At 48.2% G+C, this 20,123-nt stretch overlaps 5 protein-coding genes across 5 annotated transcripts in view; 2 read left to right on the top strand and 3 right to left on the bottom strand.

The window, feature by feature from the left end:
- LOC121167282 overlaps window positions 1-20,123 on the top strand; it is a 47,523-nt gene that overhangs the window by 2,490 nt on the left and 24,910 nt on the right. Inside the window, exons 2-5 of the mRNA XM_040996724.1 lie at window positions 1,593-1,600; window positions 2,169-2,195; window positions 2,502-2,839; window positions 10,462-10,476. Of these exons, the coding sequence (XP_040852658.1) occupies window positions 1,593-1,600; window positions 2,169-2,195; window positions 2,502-2,839; window positions 10,462-10,476 (388 nt within the window). The remainder of the gene's footprint in view (window positions 1-1,592; window positions 1,601-2,168; window positions 2,196-2,501; window positions 2,840-10,461; window positions 10,477-20,123) is intronic.
- On the bottom strand, window positions 476-895 carry LOC121167288 (histone H2B type 1-C/E/F/G/I). The gene has a single exon (XM_040996731.1). It carries the CDS (start codon window positions 855-857, stop codon window positions 477-479), a length of 381 nt encoding a protein of 126 aa, XP_040852665.1. The 5' UTR covers window positions 858-895; the 3' UTR covers window position 476.
- On the bottom strand, window positions 16,146-16,953 carry LOC121167284 (histone H3.1). The gene has a single exon (XM_040996726.1). The coding sequence runs from the start codon at window positions 16,930-16,932 to the stop codon at window positions 16,522-16,524; it is 411 nt and encodes a 136-aa protein (XP_040852660.1). The 5' UTR covers window positions 16,933-16,953; the 3' UTR covers window positions 16,146-16,521.
- On the bottom strand, window positions 17,821-18,265 carry LOC121167287 (histone H2A type 1-E). The gene has a single exon (XM_040996730.1). The coding sequence runs from the start codon at window positions 18,243-18,245 to the stop codon at window positions 17,853-17,855; it is 393 nt and encodes a 130-aa protein (XP_040852664.1). The 5' UTR covers window positions 18,246-18,265; the 3' UTR covers window positions 17,821-17,852.
- On the top strand, window positions 18,600-19,065 carry LOC121167289 (histone H2B type 1-C/E/F/G/I). The gene has a single exon (XM_040996732.1). It carries the CDS (start codon window positions 18,638-18,640, stop codon window positions 19,016-19,018), a length of 381 nt encoding a protein of 126 aa, XP_040852666.1. The 5' UTR covers window positions 18,600-18,637; the 3' UTR covers window positions 19,019-19,065.

The raw sequence follows: 20,123 nt of genomic DNA, 5'->3' as shown, positions 1-20,123 counted from the left end.
TCTTCATAAAGGTACCCAAATTGTTCAAGCTATTATACTCTGCTTCAGTTTTGTAAATTAACCTATGGCAGCGACCGGATGGAAAATCCAGCCAATCAGGAAGCAGGCTCAAAAACAGGCTGCCTCTACTCTGAATACATTTGCCAAACTAAGGCTGTACTCACTGAGGAAAAGATGTCTAACAATTAACATGTACAGTTCATGCAAGGACTTCAGACATGTGAAAAAGGTAGCGATGAGGCATACGAAAAGGAAAATTCACAAAACCTAAAACATCAGTACTTGGAATTACAAGAAATAATGGTGGGTGAATTCAGACTTGCAAAATACACTTATCATAAAAAAAACTGCTGTATGACACAAACCTAGCTTATCCTACTAACGCAAACTCAAACTAACAATGTTACAGATCTTTCATAGGCTGTGTAGGTGGCTCTGAAAAGAGCCTTTGGGGTGAATTGTGCCCAAGCACGCGTCTACTTGGAGCTGGTGTACTTGGTGACGGCCTTGGTGCCCTCGGACACGGCGTGCTTGGCCAGCTCGCCGGGCAGCAGCAGGCGCACGGCCGTCTGGATCTCCCGCGACGTGATGGTCGAGCGCTTGTTGTAGTGCGCCAGGCGCGACGCCTCGCCCGCGATGCGCTCGAAGATGTCGTTGACGAACGAGTTCATGATGCCCATGGCCTTGGACGAGATGCCCGTGTCCGGGTGCACCTGCTTCAGCACCTTGTACACGTACACCGAGTAGCTCTCCTTGCGGCTGCGCTTGCGCTTCTTGCCGTCCTTCTTCTGCGCCTTGGTCACCGCCTTCTTGGAGCCCTTCTTCGGGGCAGGAGCGGACTTGGCTGGCTCAGGCATCGTGGCTGCAAGACTCAAATCTGTCTTCCAGGAGAAGAAGTCAGAGTGCGGAGGTCCGTGCGCCACCAGCCTATTTCTGCGCTGAACATGCAAATGAGGATTGTAGATATGTGGGTTTTCATTGGCTTGCTGGCTTCGCTGCCTGCTGATAGGCTACGACGGGATGCTGAGCTCCCCTTGGCTCTATCAGTATCCTCGCCTCAGACAGGACCGCCCTACGGCGGCAGACGTCCTATGCAAACTAGAGGCAGCCTGTTCTCACAGCTGCGTTGTGATTGGCTGGACGTGGCATCCGGACGCTGCCATAGGCTACTTTACGAAACCAGAGCAGAGTATAACTGTGCAGCTGCCGGGTGCTGGGCATCTTGGGTTTAGCTGAACCTCAGAGCCATCGCCATGTCTGGACGCGGCAAGCAGGGAGGCAAGGCTCGCGCCAAGGCCAAGACTCGGTCCTCCCGGGCCGGGCTGCAGTTCCCCGTGGGCCGCGTGCACCGGCTGCTGCGCAAGGGCAACTACGCCGAGCGTGTCGGCGCGGGCGCTCCCGTGTACCTGGCTGCCGTGCTCGAGTACCTGACGGCTGAGATCCTGGAGCTGGCGGGCAACGCGGCGCGCGACAACAAGAAGACGCGCATCATCCCGCGCCACCTGCAGCTGGCCATCCGCAACGACGAGGAGCTCAACAAGCTGCTGGGCCGCGTGACCATCGCGCAGGGCGGCGTGCTGCCCAACATCCAGGCCGTGCTGCTGCCCAAGAAGACCGAGAGCCACCACAAGGCCAAGGGCAAGTAAAACGGCGCAGAAAGCAGTGCACCACAACCAAAGGCTCTTTTAAGAGCCACCACTTTTTCTGAAAAAGCGCTGAAATACGCCCCAGGTTTTCCGATTTGCCTTTCCATTTCCCCGTGCACTTCGACTTAATTTTCTGAGCCATTGCCTACGTGAAAATACACCTTTGACATAACTCGTCTCCCACAGTCGCAGGGCAATTATGGGGAAGAATTCTCGGTTACCATCAGCCAGCCGCCTTGGTTTGCATGCTCTGCAACTCTGTCCGACAGGGAGAGACAGGGATTAAGGAAAAGTCAGAATTCGCAGTGTCTAAGGGTCGTGAGGTTTGCGTATACCCCAAAGCTAATGGGAATCCATTATCTGTGCCCGGGGGTCATTACTGAAACAGGACAGCGGCAAAGCTTGTTTCCAGAACCTAGAGAACTCTGAATAGTATTTTCAGAGGGTCAATAGTTACTACCTAGGCACTTTGTCATTTCCCAGGTGTCCAGCCCTGTAGGGTAAAATCGCAGATCCCACTAGAAAACAGCAGTCCAGGTGTCCGAAGGGGTCCCAGCTACACTCCAGGAAGACTCACACTATCAAAATCGCCATCAAGTGGTTGCCAGCATTTGGTGCCAACCGTTACATGCGCGGAGAAGCAGTCAGTTGCGGCTCGAGCTGGGGCGGGTTTGGGGCCGGAAGCAATTCATCCAATGAGAGCTCAGTGCGTCAGCACCACGTCATCCTCGCCGCAGCCACTGGCCTTACTCCGCGGGAGTTTTTAAAGTGGAGAGGCCAATAAGAATGTCCCTCAGTATATTTAAAGGGAGAACGGTGCGGAACGCACTCAGTCTCTCCTTGTGGCTGCTGCAGGCTTCCCAAATGGCTCGCACGAAGCAGACAGCCCGCAAGTCGACCGGCGGCAAGGCCCCGCGCAAGCAGCTGGCCACCAAGGCGGCCCGCAAGAGCGCGCCGGCCACGGGCGGCGTCAAGAAGCCGCACCGCTACCGGCCCGGCACGGTGGCGCTGCGCGAGATCCGGCGCTACCAGAAGTCGACGGAGCTGCTGATCCGCAAGCTGCCGTTCCAGCGGCTGGTGCGCGAGATCGCGCAGGACTTCAAGACGGACCTGCGCTTCCAGAGCTCGGCCGTCATGGCGCTGCAGGAGGCGTGCGAGGCCTACCTCGTGGGGCTCTTCGAGGACACCAACCTGTGCGCCATCCACGCCAAGCGCGTCACCATCATGCCCAAGGACATCCAGCTGGCGCGCCGCATCCGCGGGGAGCGAGCTTAACTCGTCCTTCCTTGGAGCACCGCACCGTGAAGATCCAAAGGCTCTTTTCAGAGCCACCACTTTGTCTTGAAAACTGCTGTGACTGATCTTTAACACTATTCATTTTCATCATTTTGTTTCGGGTGAAAGTTCTAACAAGGCAGTTGTGTAACACCTAGCTTCTTAGTATTTAGGGCTTGTAACTTAAGGCGCAGTATTCATTACAGAAAGTGTAGGAGCTAATAACCCGAAATGCTTCCAGTACTATACATAGCTCGGCGGTGCTACTACAAAAGTTAAGGGTTTTTGACTGGCGCCCACCATATGTTTACATGACAACTAGGACGAGTTTCCTGTAAGATTCCTGCAGTAGTAGCTGCTAATTACATCTCTTGTTTATGATTCAGTAATGAAAGTGATTTTGATGTGGTACTACACATTACCTTGTGTGGGCCTATCATTTCATTCTAAGTAAAAACCGATCTTGTCGCTATCTGCCATTTTACCCTACTTTCCCTGCATTAGGTTATGATAGCTCCCTCAAATCCACACCCTTATATGACTCCCACCAACAGCTGATTTTGACAACCAGAAATGATCACCAAAGAGCAGATGAAACTTTCGGACCTACAGTTGCTTTATCTTGCAGAGAAGTAGAAACAGCCACCCACACTGTCCTTTCACAATCTACCTTTAAAAAGATAATTATCAGTATGCAGCCAGTTTGCTCACCAGAATGTCCACAAAACCCTGGAGATTCTGGTGTAGAACTGACAGGGTCCTGTGGCAAGAGCCTAGGACCACCTGTCATGCATGAGATCTGGGTTGGGAGTTGGCTGAACCGGGAAACTCCCCTGGTAGGTCACAGCTCCTGATGGTAAGTTCGTGATCCAGTCTGGGTGCTGGGCAGGCTGGGCTTAGTAGCTCCATACGTTGGCAAGTGTGTGGCATCATTTTGGAAGGAGGTGGACCGGGCAGGACTGAGCAAAACTGAGCTCACTGGCAAGTGTGAAAACCAGGCTGGAACACAGGTCATAATGGACTAGAATAGCACACCTACTGGTTTGCATAAGCCAGGGATGAGAGCAGGCTGAGTATCAAAATCCCAACCATTTGTACATGGATCAGTGCTGCTAACAACTGAGTGAGTTTGCAGGCCAAACAGCCTATGTGAGCCTATATGACCTTTGGCACCGATTGGCCCCAATTCTCATGAATCAAGGCCCACCTAAATCTGGTTATCTCACAGGTGGTTGCTGGAGGCATGACTGTCCCACTGAGATGGGTAAGGAATGTGTGGTATTTCCCCTCACCTTGCAGGGTGTTGTGAATTGCCTCTTCCCAAGCTTTTGAGGACTTGCTCTCAGACAAGAACCCTGGTTCGGATGTGCCAAGCTTGAATAAATGATCCTTGTGCACTTGGATCTACTTCAAACTCCTGGTGATTTCTGAGGATCTCAAAAACTGGGCACAACACCACAAAGTCAGGTAGCTGCCTGCCCAGTCATTGGGCCTCATTTGGGACTTCTTTATTAGGAATTGCTCCCCTTGTAGGGCCCAGCAGATTTCCCCTCCCCCACCCTGTAACAATCTTTCTGTCCCGGTGTAAACGTGTCCTCCTTTTAAATGAGAGTCTGTGTTAGAGAAATCCTGCTCCTTTTTTTGGAGCTCCTGGTACAGGTAATCTATTCAATTGTAAATACATTATTTCACTGTGCCATGGACCAAACAACTTCAAATGACTCAGATTCTGAAACCCAGAATCGATCCTCCTCAGGGACTGGTTCCTCTGACTCGCAGGAAAGTGACTTTGAACCCGATTCGGGCTCTGAGGGAAGTGGAAGCAAGTCCCATTTGGGACTCCAATCCAGCCAAATGACTACTGGAAGGGACACTGAAGGCAAGTACACTCTTCTATCCTGCACCGGATGCAGCATGAACTTGGCCCCATCATCATCACTGTGATCTTCCTGGTGACCATGGTGGCTGCTGTTGCACTGTCTGTGCCGTCCTGGATTCAGACCCTCTGAACTGTAAGGACTGTGATCAACATAACCATGACCTTGGGACTCAAAATTAGGACAAATACTCATAGATCCACTGTACTAGTCTTCCAAAAATAACTGGACTTAATATCAGGAACATTTAATATTGTGACAGGCATTCTGCCTGCAGTGTGATGCTATAATTGGTGAAGCTCTTACGTTAAATTTTGTGCTCAACTGTCTATTTCAACATCTTATACTCACAGGACAAAAGGTTACCATTTTGGCAGAAGCCTTTGTGGTAGAGCTTATTCCAAAAGCAGAGAGGGGACTGTTATTTGGTCGGGACATAGCTGCAGTGTCCCTTAGACTGGATCTGGGCTACACCAGACTTGGCTAGACTCCAGCAACAACTGATACAGGTGAGAACCGTGGTTGGAGTAGGGTGGGCTGGACTAGGTCCCTGTCCCTGCTGATCCATACCTGAGCTGTGTCTGGGTATGGACCAGATTTAACTGGGATGTGGCACCCAACAATAAGAACCAGAATGGGTGAGGGCAAGTGAGGAAAGGTCAGTATTCCTGCTAGGGCAGGAGGTGAACTAAATAGGGCTGGCCCACGGACCCACTGGTGAAGACAAGATCTGGCACTGAGAGAGGTTCTGAAGGAAGAACTTGGGGAATCCCTCTGTCAAAACACAGTCCCTGCAGATGAGTGCAGGAATGAAGATAGGAAGCAACCCAGACAAGGCAAGGTAATGGAACCCACTGGCATACATTTGGCTCTGGGGTGAGCCAGGCTAGGCCAGTTTATATAACCCATTAGCAAATTTGATAACCAGAATAGTATGTGAATCAGGCCAGTTTGGGCAGCAATACTAGCCAGTTTACATTGTGGCTGGGACTAGTAGTTGGCTGGGATGGGCTAAACTATAGTCCCGACCAGTGTGAACTGGGATTGGGAGTTGGCCATACCAAGACAGGCAACAGCACCCACTGGCAAATGCTGAAATGAGACAGGCGTTGCCGGACTGGGCCACAGAGCCTAACCACCACACAAGAGTCTAGAGTGGAGAAGGGGGAAAGCTGGTAGGGAGGTTGCAGAAGGCTCCCCTGCTGGGCCACTACTCCCACAGTGAGTGTGAGAGCTGTGGGTACACCAAGCTGGGCAGGGCCACAACACCTGTTGACCTGCATGTGACTTGGATCAAGGAGATAGCCAGGCTGGGTTGACAATACCAATTGGTGCATGCGTAAGCCAGAGTGGATGTGGGTTTGTTGGGCTTTGCCGCAGCATCAGCTGGCATATGTTGGCCCGAGGGGGTGGCAAATTCTGTCAAGCTAAACTGAAGAATCATCTGGAAAGTACACATCTGAAAGTGGGAGTGGGAACAGTAGGAAATCAGCAGGCACCTCCTACTTGCTTTGCCCCTCACACTGCTGAGCCTGAGAATCAGGGACAGGCATGGCACCCACTGACACAAATGTGGACTGGATAATGGGGCTGATTGGGTTGCCCATTGACATGTATAAGAGATGAATGGGATGTGGGGCAGACTAGACCAGTCTGTTGTACATACTGGCAAACATAGAATCCAGAGCAGCGGGCAGACCTGGTGGGGGTTATTGCTGGTTGTTTCAATTAGGCTGCAGCTCCCACTGGTTTATGTGAGGGTCAAGTGTGTGGTGGGCAGGATAGGATTGGGCTGCAACATTCATTGATTTGTGTAGAAGACATAGCTAGAACCAGAACTGACCCAGCAATTGCAACAACCAGTGTGTGAATAGGCTGATACGGGTGAGAGATCCTAAACTGGCAAGCACACACAAAAATCAGGTCTGGCATCACTTCCAATGAGGCTTATTTTGGGACCAACTATGGATAGGATTGCAGGTTTCATGGCCTGTTTGTGGATTGCCCGTGTCAAGGCTGTGTCAAGGCTTCCTCTGTGGCTTAGAGCAGCGAATAATATATGCAGTTGCACATGAATTATATGGCAATACATTGGAACCTGCAGAGGACACCTGGTACCATAACAGAGGATGGATGACAAAGCAATCAATCAACTACCCCAGCCAAGTGGTGGCAATGACTATCTAGGCATGTGGAGACTTTAAGGTGGACTATGTCAACCAGTGAATTCTGGAGAGATTTCATCATACCTGGAGATGCGAGAATGGCAACAATTCAAAACTGTTGAACTATCTAACCCCCTTGAGCAGGACCTTCAAGGCATGCCCACATCAGTGACCCTGGGATGGACAGGAGGCTGGGTGTAGCTTCTCCCCTTATCAACCTCCTTCTCCCAGATACAGGAGGAAAAAAAGAGAATGTGGAAATAATGGTCCATCCACCTTCCTCTAGCCCTTGACCCTCCTCACACTGATCAACTTTGTAAAAAAAATCATCAAAAATAAAAACAAATAAATAAGTAAAGTCAAATCAGGGTGTAGGGCAATACAAAGTTAGCACTCAAAAGGGTTTTTATTTCTTATTTTACTTTCAGTTATTTGCACTGCAGAATAGAGACTGAAACAAAGACAGATCATTCATCTTTTGAATTACTCCCCAAATACTTAATCATAGAAATAAATCTAGATCATTCAGGTAGATAGCAGGGACCCAAACACTTGAACCATCACCTGCTGCCTTCCAAGGCATGCATGGCAGGAAAGTGAAATTAGAAGCAATGCTGGAGCTCAAAGATATTTTGAACTGGGATGAATGCATCCAAAGTGATGTCCAAACCACCACTACCTCAAAAAAAGGGTTAAAATTCCTGATTCATTACAAGACATGCGGAGAGAAAACAGAGATTTCTTGCAGATGAACTTCTTCAATTACTTCAAAAGCCAAGCGGACCAAAGAAGGGAACTTGGAATTCCATCCAGATCATCCATTGAGGCTTGCAGGAACCCAAACACTCAAGCCATTAATTTCTGTTTCATAAATTTTGTTTCAACAAGAGAATGAAATAAGAAAGCAATGCTGGGAAACAAATCCAGGTGAACCATTATGAAATGCATCTCACCTGCTAAGTCAATCATTGTATTGCAAATGAATTATTTATAGTGCTTTTTATTTGTAACCCAGAATCTGTTTTTAATATTTGGATGCATCTCAATAGCTTTTAATAGACTTAATAACATAATCTGGGCCAGCAGCAAGACTCAAAGGGCTATCCCCTCCCCTATGACACCAGCATCTTTTGTTTTTTTTTAATTTATTTATTTTTATTGGAATGTCAGATATACAGAGAGGAGGAGAGACAGAGAGGAAGATTATCAGTCTGATGATTCACTCCCCAACTGACCTCAAGTGAGCTGATCCAAAGCCAGGAGTCAGGAGCTTCTTCCAGGTCTCCCACATGGGTGCAGAGTCCCAAGGCTTTGGGCTGCCCTTGACTGCTTTCCCAGGCCACAAGCAGGGGAGCTGAATGGGGAGCAGGGCTGCCTGGATTAGAATCTGCGCCCATGTGGGATCCCAGCATGTTCAAGGCGAGGACTTTAGCCGCTAAGCCACTGCACCGGGTCCAACAACAGTCCATGTCTTGGCTGCTTCACTTCCAATCCAGCTCCCTGCTGGTGGCCTGGGGAAGCAGTAGAACACAGACCAAATTTCTGGGACCGTTAACTCACCAGGGAGACCCAGAAAAAGCTCTGAGCTCCTGGCTTCAGATCAGCTCAGCTCCAGTCATTGTGGCCAATTAGTGTACCAGCAGACCGAAGACATTCTATCTCCTCTCTATAAGTCTATCTTCCAAATAAAAATAAATACAGCTACCTTTTAAGAAAAAATAAGATAACTTAAGCATATATATAATCTTCCTTGGTTACCTCACATATATCGTTTCCCTCACATTATAGATACATTATTGCCACAGTACAAAAAAGTGGGAAATAGCCTGCAAGAACTGTAGGTACTTTTTTTTTTTGTACATGTTTCTATGATTCAAATCTGCCTTTTCCTCTTTTCCTCTGTTTTTTTTTTAATCACATCTCAAATAATAATAATAGTAAGATAATAACAGAAACACAGGTTTATTACAATATGCTATGTACTGGTCAAAATGCTAGCAAGTGTTAAATGCTCTTCACCCCCACACTCAACTATTAAATAATCCCCTATTTTCTTCATTTTGTAGGTGAGTAAACTGTCGTAAGTTAAAAAGCTCCTCCAGAGACAAATTACAAGTAAGCAGTCCTCTGTGTTGGTCTCCTAAAATCTCAGGATATTGAAAGCATTTATTTTGTTTTATTTTATATTTATTGGAAACTCAGATTTACAGAGAGAAGGAGATACAGGGAGAAAGCTCTTCCATCTGCTGGTTCACTCCCCAAGTGGTCACAATGCCCAGAGCTGAGCCAATCCGAAGCCAGGAGCTCAGAGCTTCTTCAGAGTCTCCCACGCACACAGATGCAAGGTCCCAAGGCTTTGTGCTGTCTTCCACTGATTTCCCAGGCCACAAGCAGGGAGTAGGAAGGGAAGTGGAGCAGCTGAGATGCAAACGAGCGTCCATATGGAATGCCGGCCATGCACAATGAGGACTTCTGCCACTAGGCTACCATGCCAGGCCCAGAAATATTTCCTATAAACATGATAGATATTTTGTTTAATGACACAGATTTGCAAATATTTAGGCCTACCTAATTCAATATATTCACTATCATAATGAAGGAAAAAAGAATTACAAATTGAAATTAGTTGTTATTTCAAAGGGCCATATGGAAATTGTTGAATATCAAAACAGTGCTATTTTATATGCGGGCCCAAGAGAACTACAATGATTTGAGGGTTTCACAATTACAGGTCTAATCACGTTACAAGCACTGGGGGTCAGAAACTGTTGATATGTCCCAGGACATGCCAGGTGAGTCTGTGCTGGTGATTTCAAGATTAGTTTGTGAGTAGGAGTGGACTGGCTGAACAGATTGAGCCTCCATGTGGGCGGCGAGGTTTGAGAGCTTTGAGAGCTGGAACGTGCTCATGCCTGGATTACTGCTACAGAAGTTTTTGCTGACCTTTGGGATTCTAGGATTTCCATCAGCAGCCCTATTATTGGCATTCAAGCTTTTGACCTTGTATTGAAAGTTACACCGTCCCCTCTGTGACTTGTGAAGCCCCCAACTATACTGTGCTGCCCAGCATCCCAGGCACACCTGGCTGCAGATCCCTATCATGAGACTTTCCAGTGGCCGTATTGGCGTGGCTCAGCCACCCTCGTAAATACGGCCTCCTACACTTGTGTGCATATGCTACCCGGAGAATGCTGACAGAGACTCTCTCCAGAGAAAGCTGAGAGAGTGCGGGCAGGAAGATGTCTATCCTAAAGCAGTAAGAAGCATTCTATGACTCAGAAGTGCACGGTCTGATTGGAACCCTACTTGCTGACAGGTTGTAACAGTCTCCGTATCTCTCCGCAGATACGAATTTGCCCAATCAATTGACATCATATCACTGAGCTAACCAATCTCTCACACAGAGAGCTCAATATACAAACACAAGTTGTGTCAGCAATGTGGATTCAATCTACTTGCTTTAAATGTACATGAGAGTACAATTTAGACTGAAGGGAGCAGCATCGTGACACAGTGACTTAAACTCCCTGTAACACAGGTATCTCATGTTGGCAATCAATCAAGTCTCTGTTGCTGTCCAGCTCATCCAAGTCCCTGCTGCCGTGCCTGGGAAAGCAATGCAGATGGCCTATGTCCTTGGGTCACTGTACTCAGTGTGTGCATATGCTTAGTGAATGTTTTTATTATTTGAAGTTCCAGAAATCCCCGATTTTGGTCTGACCCAGACCTATTTATTGTAGACATTCAAATAAAATGGGAAACAAATCAGAAGATAGAAGATCTGTTTCTCCTTCTTTTGCTATAACATTGCCTTTAAAATAAACAAATCTTAAAAAAAAAAAAAAAAAGAAGGAGGGGGGATGTTTTGTTACATTCAAAGGAATAATTCATGATAGTGCTTGGAATGATGTCTAGATTTCAAATTCCTAAACGTTATTATGGGCCAGGCAAAATGGCTCAGTGTCTGAATGTTGGCTCAGTGTGTATATGGGTGCCAGTTTGTTTCCTCGCTGCTCTGATTCTCACCCGGGTCCCTTCTTGTGGGGAGTAGAGAATGGCCAAAAGCTTGGGACCTTTCACCTATACGCAAGATCTGGAGGAAATTTGTGATTCCTGGCTTCAGAGCAGCTTAGCTCCTGTCATTGCGACCACCTAGGCAGTAAATCTGTGAATGGAAGATCTTTCTCTATATATCTCCTTCTTTCTGTATATCTGCCTTTCCAATAAAAATAAATAAATCTTGGGCTCGGCGGCATGGCCTAGCGGCTAAAGTCCTCACCTTGAACGTATCAGGATCCCATATGGGTGCTGGTTCTAGTCCTGGCAGCTCCACTTCCCATCCAGCTCCCTGCTTGTGGCCTGGGAAAGCAATCGAGGATGGCCCAAAGCCTTGGGACCCTGCACCCGTGTGGGATACCCGGAAGAAGTTCCTGGATCCTGGCTTCAGATCAGCATAGCATCGGCCATTGTGCTCACTTGGGGAGTGAATCATCGGACGGAAGATCTTCCTCTCTGTCTCTCCTCATCTCTGTATATCTGACTTTCCAATAAATAAATAAAGCTTTAAATAAAAATAAAATAAATGAATAAATCTTTAAAATAAATAAATAATAAAAACATTCACTATTAATTTTACTTGAAAGTCAGAGTTACAAGAAAGAGAGGGGAGACAGAGATCTTCCATCTGGTAGTTTATTTCCCAAATGGCTAGAATAACCATAGCAGAGCCAGTCTAAAGCTAAGAATCAAAAGTTTCTTCCAAGTTTCCCACAAGGGTACAGGAGCCCAAGGACTGAGCCATCCTCAGCTGCTTTCCCAGCAGGGAACTGGATGGGGTGTGGAGCAGCAGGAGTACAGCCTGCGCCCATATGGGATACCAGCACCACAGAGGAGTAGTATGCACACCACCTGGCCAGCCCTTCACCGTCTACTTTTGACACTGTAGAGAAAACTTCCAAGATTGGAGGCCAAGTAACCTCTAAGTGAATAGGTGTACTTGTGACATGAATTTTGAATACTCTCATGAGACATGCAGGCAATTGTCTTGATATGTGGCTTGTCTCCTGAGAAAGCAAAATAGCTTACTGTTCTTTATTCTGCTACACTGTGTGAGATTCTAAGGTTTTAGGTAGTTTTGCATTCTTATATGCCTGTAAATCTGTTAACATTCACTTATTAACAAATTTTGTTCTTTGTTCCTTTCCATTGGTGCTATTTTCCTGCTAGAAATGAACTTCTCGTGAGTGCAAATGGGACAAAATCCCCTCAGACATCTCCTTTAAATTTATCTGAAGTGGAACTATGACTGCTGAGCATAAACATTCCATCTGCACTATCAAGTAAATAACAACACTCAGATGCAGAAACGATATAAACGCTTATGGCTTCCAGGTCAAGTCCCAAAGGCTCTACTTCCCATGTAGCTCCCTCCTAAAGACCTGGTAAAGCCATAGAGGATGGCCCAAGTGTCTTGGGATCGGCAACAATGTAGGAAGCCTGGAAGAAGCTTCTGGCTTCCTACTGTCCCAACTTGGAATGTAATTATCATTTGGGGAGTGAAACAGCACATGAAAGATCTCTCTGTCTCTCCTTATCTCTCTCCCTGTAACTTTGCCTTAGGAAAAAAGGGAAAATCTGTGGATTCCTATCTGGGTCCACACAAACTCCCTATGCATATTTCTGTATTTCTTTAGGTAAATGACTGTATGGCATACCTTTAAAACAAACTAAATGCTTTCGTTTTATTACTTTTTTTAAAACCTTATTTCTAACACTATTAACATAGTTGAGAAGGATATATGCCCACATGGGTCTCCAGTTAGGGTGGATGTGACAAATGTCTCAGTTCTCTCCTTTATTTTTTTTTTCTCCTGTATCTGCAGTAGGGGAAGTGAGAGTACCATTCCTTCTTGTCAGACTGTATCCAGTATCTGGGCATGGCAGACACTCATTTGATGACACCTTAGGGATTTCAGTGTGGGGGACCGTGTTTTGAGGTTTTAACTCAGTGTTAACTTGAGTGATTTAATAGTTCTGAGACATCACTGGCTTTGTTGCACCAGGGTTGAGAACATCTTTCCAAGATTCACTGGTTGACCAAGTCCACCTCGGTGCATCCACAGCAGACCCAAAGCACATGTTTCAAAGCTTGGTCAGGAAAGAGGTCCAAACCATTTTGTTTTCAATCCGCTGACAAGGCACTTAATGGCCTCTGCTGGCCTGGAGGAGTTGACAGGCATGTCCCCCATGTGCATCTGGGCATGCATCAGCAACTGAGAAGGCCCATTCCTGATACATGCAAAATCAAACCACAAATCTCATGATTTTTTCCTCTGGCTGGGATTTGAGTCCAGAAATCTAGTTGGGTGTCCCCCAAGAATTCTCCTGGGGTGACCTCAGACCTGACTCTAATGTGCACCAGCCAGTGCAAGGTAGGGTTAGCTCCATCACCTGTACCGGCCAATACACATACTTGTGGATGCAGCTGTGTGGTCAATTCAGCCCCTAGCTCCATGTCTCACAAAAGACAATTACTACTATAGGCTAACCCAACAGAGTCCGCCACAAGCCTGCTCTTCACATGAATCAATGCATGCTGCAGCCTAATCTAGGAGACCTCCAGTAACCTCCAGTAACTATTAGGCCCACCTCTAGCATTAGTTTTTGCATGGGCTGGCATATGTTGCAAACTAGCCCAATCTGTCTCCCATCCTATCTGGTTCTCATGAATACCCATGGGTGCTGAAGCCTAGCTCAGTCAGTCTCACCCCCGGACCCAGTCCACCATATGCCAATGGGTGCTGTGGCCTTTACAAGCCTGGCTCGCCTCCAGTCCTGGCTCTCATGCTCACCAGCAGGAGTTGCAACCCACCAGAGAAGTGCCCACCGTTGCCCTACCAGACCCATTTCCAGCGCTGGAACCTATGAGTGTCCCTGGGTCCTGCAACCCAGTCTAACATGGCTGGCCCCCATTCCTAGCACTTACTTAGTTGGTACTGCAGCCTCGGCCAACTGGCTCACATCCATTTTAGCTCTCACTGGTACCTGCTACATCCTGGCCTAACCTGGTTTACCCCCACACCATGATTTCATATGACAGGGTGAGTGCTGTCGCCTAGCCCAACCTAGCCCACACCCATTTTGGCACTTGTGAGTACCAGTGGGTTCTGGCAACTAACTCAATCTGGCCCTCCCCTAGACCCAGTCTGCATGCCAATGGGTGCTACAGCCTTGCCCAGCCCAGTCTACCCACAGCCCCAGCTCTCATGCTCACCAGTAGAAGCTGCATACAGCAGGGGAGTCCACAGAGTATCCCCACCAGGCCCATTCTCAGTCCGAGCTTTTGCTCATGTTGGCAGGTACTGCAAACATGCCTGATATGGCTAGCCCGTAATATCTACCCCCACCAGCAGGTATTGCACCCTAGCCCAGTTGTGTGAGGTGCCACCCTTTCCTGGCTCTCACGTGTGCCAACAGGTATTGAGGCTTGGCCTGTGGTCATCCCAGACTCTTCTCGGACAAATGCTTAGGAATTCTAAAGCCTTACCTGGCCTATCCCAGCTCTTATGCTTCCTTTGCCTGCCCTCTTCCCCCACCACTCCCCTGAGAACTAAGGCTTTGTAGAGAAATTACCCAAGTTCCCCTATCAGGCAGGCTCTCAGCCAACCCCAGATCTTACCAGGGTTGGTAGGTGCCACGAGCCTGCAGGGCATAGTCTGTCCTCAGTTCATGTGCCAGCAGATGCTACAGCCTTGCCCAGCTAGGCCTCCTCCCAGTCCCAACTCCTACAGGTATCAAGTGAATTCCTGTCAAGTGAGTGACAGTCCAGGCTAGCTCAGCAAGTCACTACCCCTGGACTTATGCAAGCCAGCAGGTGCTGCAGTCCCCCAGGGGTAAGCCCACAATCGCCTACAGAATCTGCCCCCCAGATCCATTTCTTCGCATTCTGGTGAATGCTGTGGCCCTGCCTGATGTGTCCCATGCCCTGCCCAGACATTTGTGGGTAGGTACAGTGGCCTACCCCAGCCAAGCATGCCCCCTAGCACCCGTTTTGAATACATTAACAGGTGATCAGCAATGCTACTTTGGCCTACCCAGGTCTTCCATGTGGGCAGGTGCTTTGCCCTAACCTAGACATGCTTTCTGATTCGTCCCTCTGAATCAGTCCAACTCAACTCACTGGACTGCCTGCAAATACAATGTTTGGGCCCATGGAACCTCCCAGAAGTCATTCCTCCCCTGCTGAATAGACCCTCAGCTGCTCCCACTCCAACAGGTCCCATTCCCCGCGTCACCCTGGCCTGGGGAGCTGGAGTTGCCTGCCCTGGCCAGGCATCCCCGCCTTTCCCACATACCTTTTAAAACAAAACAAACTAATAAAAATGAATGGCATAAGAAACTGCTAGCATACTGGTATAGTTAACACAAATCTGGTATTAACCACGCCCAGAATGCCCAACAGCTATTGGCTGCTTTTCTCCCTGAAATGCAACACATGCCATGATACAAGCCAACTATGGAATATACCTACAGCTGTGGGGTGGGGGAAGATCTTTTTATACTCCATGAAAAAAGAATAAGTGTGCATACAAGAAGCGGATGTAATAGCCTTTAAATAAGGGAATGTAGAAATTTCAAATGGAAAATACCACAGATGATATTTTAAAGCACATCATTACACTAGTCAAAACCATACCCTGACTTTAAAATAGAATGGAGAAGAGCAAAAAGGAAAGAACGAAATTGAATTACTGTAAATTGAAGCTGTCTTAGCCAGGATCACGTGACTTGAGCCAGTCCAAACTAGACTGGTATCTCTCACAGTTCTTTAGGTCTAGTGTGAGGAACAAGGGTACATTCCACTTGTGTATTAGATCCTAGTGTCACACAAGATAAGCCGTTTTGATGTATAAGGTGCCCAGATATACTGAGGTGACTGTACAGTCACAAGCATGCGGGCCAGAGTTGCCAAGAAAGTGGCAGTAAATTGGATTGAAACCCATTCCAGGGTCAATAGAAAAACGACCTCCCCTCGCTGAACACTCTTGAAGTAGTGGAGGTAGGTAGTAAGTGGCGTATGAGGTAACCTAAGATATCTTCATAATTCTCTTCACAATTCCACCCAAGGCTGGTCTTTTCTATTTTAATGGCATGTGCCCAACCTCGGATCTAACAGGTACTTGCCAGAGAGGGAATGTATTGAAAGATACATATCAAGACTTTCACTGACTTATAAATTAGCAACCTGGTTACAATACACTAACCCCCAAAAAGCAAATGGTGACTGCAACGCTACAGATTTTCATAAAACTAGGTAGACAGGACAATATGTCTTGGTAATAAAGACACCACAAAACAATGAAGTCAGTAAAGATTTGGATAACTACTACAGAACTTAAGGACCAGAACTAAAGCATGAGGGGAAGGTAGTCCAGCAGCACATGCATAGCCAAATAAACCCAAAGCTACACCTGTACACAGCTCCTTTTACAGAAAAGGTGATTGGCTCTGAAAAGAGCCTTTGGATTTTCACGGTGCGGTGCTCCAAGGAAGGACGATTTAAGCCCGCTCCCCGCGGATGCGGCGCGCCAGCTGGATGTCCTTGGGCATGATGGTGACGCGCTTGGCGTGGATGGCGCACAGGTTGGTGTCCTCGAAGAGCCCCACCAGGTAGGCCTCGCACGCCTCCTGCAGCGCCATGACGGCCGAGCTCTGGAAGCGCAGGTCCGTCTTGAAGTCCTGCGCGATCTCGCGCACCAGCCGCTGGAACGGCAGCTTGCGGATCAGCAGCTCCGTCGACTTCTGGTAGCGCCGGATCTCGCGCAGCGCCACCGTGCCGGGCCGGTAGCGGTGCGGCTTCTTGACGCCGCCCGTGGCCGGCGCGCTCTTGCGGGCCGCCTTGGTGGCCAGCTGCTTGCGCGGGGCCTTGCCGCCGGTCGACTTGCGGGCCGTCTGCTTCGTGCGAGCCATGTCTAAACTGAACACTGCCTGCCTTGAAACCGAAAGTGAACGAATATATAACACGAGTGCTGTTCTCATTGGACAAGTCAGGCCTAATGGGCGGCTCAGAGCAAAGCTATTGGTGGCTACTATCAAGCCTGCATGAACTGTTTTTCCATCAACTAGGAACGTTTTCCTAGGACCAGCTTTTCTGCTAGAGTTTTCAGCCGGTTTTTTTCCCCCTCCTAATGCGTTTCATTTAAAATACTTGAGTATCTCATTATAATCTTACATATCGAGGGGAATTTTTCCTGGATTAATGTAATTTAATCGTTGGCACCTGGAACTGACTTTTGATCTTTTCAAAAAAGGCACGGGAGGTTTGACGGTAATTTTCTTTCAATTTAGAAAAAACATTCTTTGATCAATTTTTCAAATCCTGATCATGACTTTTCTCCTTAATAACATTCTCAAACATGGTATAATGAACACTCACATTAAACTACTCTTCATATTACACGGATGAAAGACACCAATTGCAATTACCTTGTGTAGACTGCCAAATCCATGATTTGTAGCCAAATATTTCAACTATTGGAAAAAGATGGATGACGTGGGGAATTGTACTTAATTCTTCCAACAAGTTGGTAAAGCGAGATCTCATAAAGGCAAGGGAAACAGTATCCATGGCACTGAGCGATATTTGGATTCTTGACAAGCAATGCTCCTCACATCTGACAAACTGCAGCTATCCCCATGAAATGATAAATTAAACTCCAACGACCAAATCTGAAATATGAGGAGCAAAACCAGCGGGTCTAAATAATGACGGTTTTGCACTATGAACTACAAATACAACGCGTGTTCGAAATGTTCAAGCCCTTTCAATTTGACTTTGTGGTGGCTCTTAAAAGAGCCTTTGGTTGTGGTGCACTGCTTTCTGCGCCGTTTTACTTGCCCTTGGCCTTGTGGTGGCTCTCGGTCTTCTTGGGCAGCAGCACGGCCTGGATGTTGGGCAGCACGCCGCCCTGCGCGATGGTCACGCGGCCCAGCAGCTTGTTGAGCTCCTCGTCGTTGCGGATGGCCAGCTGCAGGTGGCGCGGGATGATGCGCGTCTTCTTGTTGTCGCGCGCCGCGTTGCCCGCCAGCTCCAGGATCTCGGCCGTCAGGTACTCGAGCACGGCCGCCAGGTACACGGGCGCGCCCGCGCCCACGCGCTCGGCGTAGTTGCCCTTGCGCAGCAGCCGGTGCACGCGGCCCACGGGGAACTGCAGCCCGGCCCGGGAGGACCGAGTCTTGGCCTTGGCGCGAGCCTTGCCACCCTGCTTGCCGCGTCCAGACATGGCGATGGCTCGGAGGTTCACTTAAACCCAAGATGCCCAGCACCCGGCAGCTGCACAGTTATACTCTGCTCTGGTTTCGTAAAGTAGCCTATGGCAGCGTCCGGATGCCAAGTCCAGCCAATCACAACGCAGCTGTGAGAACAGGCTGCCTCTAGTTTGCATAGGACGTCTGCCGCCGTAGGGCGGGCCTGAGGCGAGGATACTGATAGAGCCAATGGGAGCTCAGCATCCCGTCGTAGCCTATCAGCAGGCAGCAAAGCCAGCAAGCCAATGAAAACCCAGACATCTACAATCCTCATTTGCATGTTCAGCGCAGAAATAGGCTGGTGGCGCACGGGCCTCCGCACTCTGATTTCTTCTCGTGGAAGACAGATCTGAGTGTTGCAGCCACGATGCCTGAGCCAGCCAAGTCCGCTCCTGCCCCGAAGAAGGGCTCCAAGAAGGCGGTGACCAAGGCGCAGAAGAAGGACGGCAAGAAGCGCAAGCGCAGCCGCAAGGAGAGCTACTCGGTGTACGTGTACAAGGTGCTGAAGCAGGTGCACCCGGACACGGGCATCTCGTCCAAGGCCATGGGCATCATGAACTCGTTCGTCAACGACATCTTCGAGCGCATCGCGGGCGAGGCGTCGCGCCTGGCGCACTACAACAAGCGCTCGACCATCACGTCGCGGGAGATCCAGACGGCCGTGCGCCTGCTGCTGCCCGGCGAGCTGGCCAAGCACGCCGTGTCCGAGGGCACCAAGGCCGTCACCAAGTACACCAGCTCCAAGTAGACTCGTGCTTGGGCACAATTCACCCCAAAGGCTCTTTTCAGAGCCACCTACAAATCTCACGAATGATCTGTAACATATAAGTGCTATAAATTCAGGTGTTGCAGTTTGTTCTCCTAATATTCTGATGTCCTGTTATTCATGCAGGTTTTGTGTCTCCCTTGCGATGTATAGTGTGAAAGTAGCTATCTATTTGCCGTTGGTCTCCATGCAGCTTTTTCATTGCTTCATTAGTCACCTGCGTAGCTCAGCATTAGGGATGTTAATGGTATGATCCGTACGTTTTCTATTAGTGGCCCACAAACAGCAATTTCAGGCAGTCACTAAGTGAGTTTCTCTAATACTGAGGTTAAAAATTAGTGGGAGGATGAAACATGCCATCTCATCTTGCAAAAAATGCCTCACTCTTGTAGAGAGGTGCCCTGAAGCAGCAAGCAATGCATGACAGAAAGTACCGGGCCTTATAGTTGCAAGTATTCCCAAAAACCTGGTCTGGGTTCACCTCAGACAAAGTTACTTTAGGGATTTCCACAATCAAACTGCCAGACTCGGAGCCTTAACCATGAAAAGACAGAACAAATCAACCACCTCAGCCATATTTTGGCGGCGAAAAACGGGGCGAACAGAGACTACAAAGATGAACTGTGTCTACCAGAGGATTCCTCAGTGGCCACATCATGCTTTAAATGGCGAGTTTGGCAGCAGTTCATTAACTACTGAACTGTCCAAACCACTTGAGCAAGATTCTCGGAGCATGCCCCATACCACGGACCTGGCATGGATGGGAGGCTGGGTGGGGCTTATCCCTTTACCTCCCTGTTTTTCCCAGTTATAGAAAAAAAAAATGTGGAAATAATACTCTTAACCACTTTCCTGTAGCCCTTGAACTTTTGTGCCCTAATTAACTATGTAAAGAATATCAAAAAATAGAATTTAAAAAAATTTGAGCCAACAGCACAAGGTTAGGACGCAGCTTTTACAATTTTAATAGAGCAAAACACTTGATGTTTAATGTAAATGAGATTTCTTTGCAACTGAAACTGTTGTTCAGTGTACCTGTTAGCTCTGCACTTGAAACTATCACAATGACGTTATACCACAGCGCTTT

This window comes from Ochotona curzoniae, unplaced genomic scaffold, assembly GCF_017591425.1.
Source record: "Ochotona curzoniae isolate NIBS_2020 unplaced genomic scaffold, NIBS_Ocur_1.0 patch361, whole genome shotgun sequence".
Classification (NCBI taxonomy): Eukaryota; Metazoa; Chordata; class Mammalia; order Lagomorpha; family Ochotonidae; genus Ochotona; species Ochotona curzoniae.
This window is presented reverse-complemented; position numbering and strand designations above follow the sequence as displayed.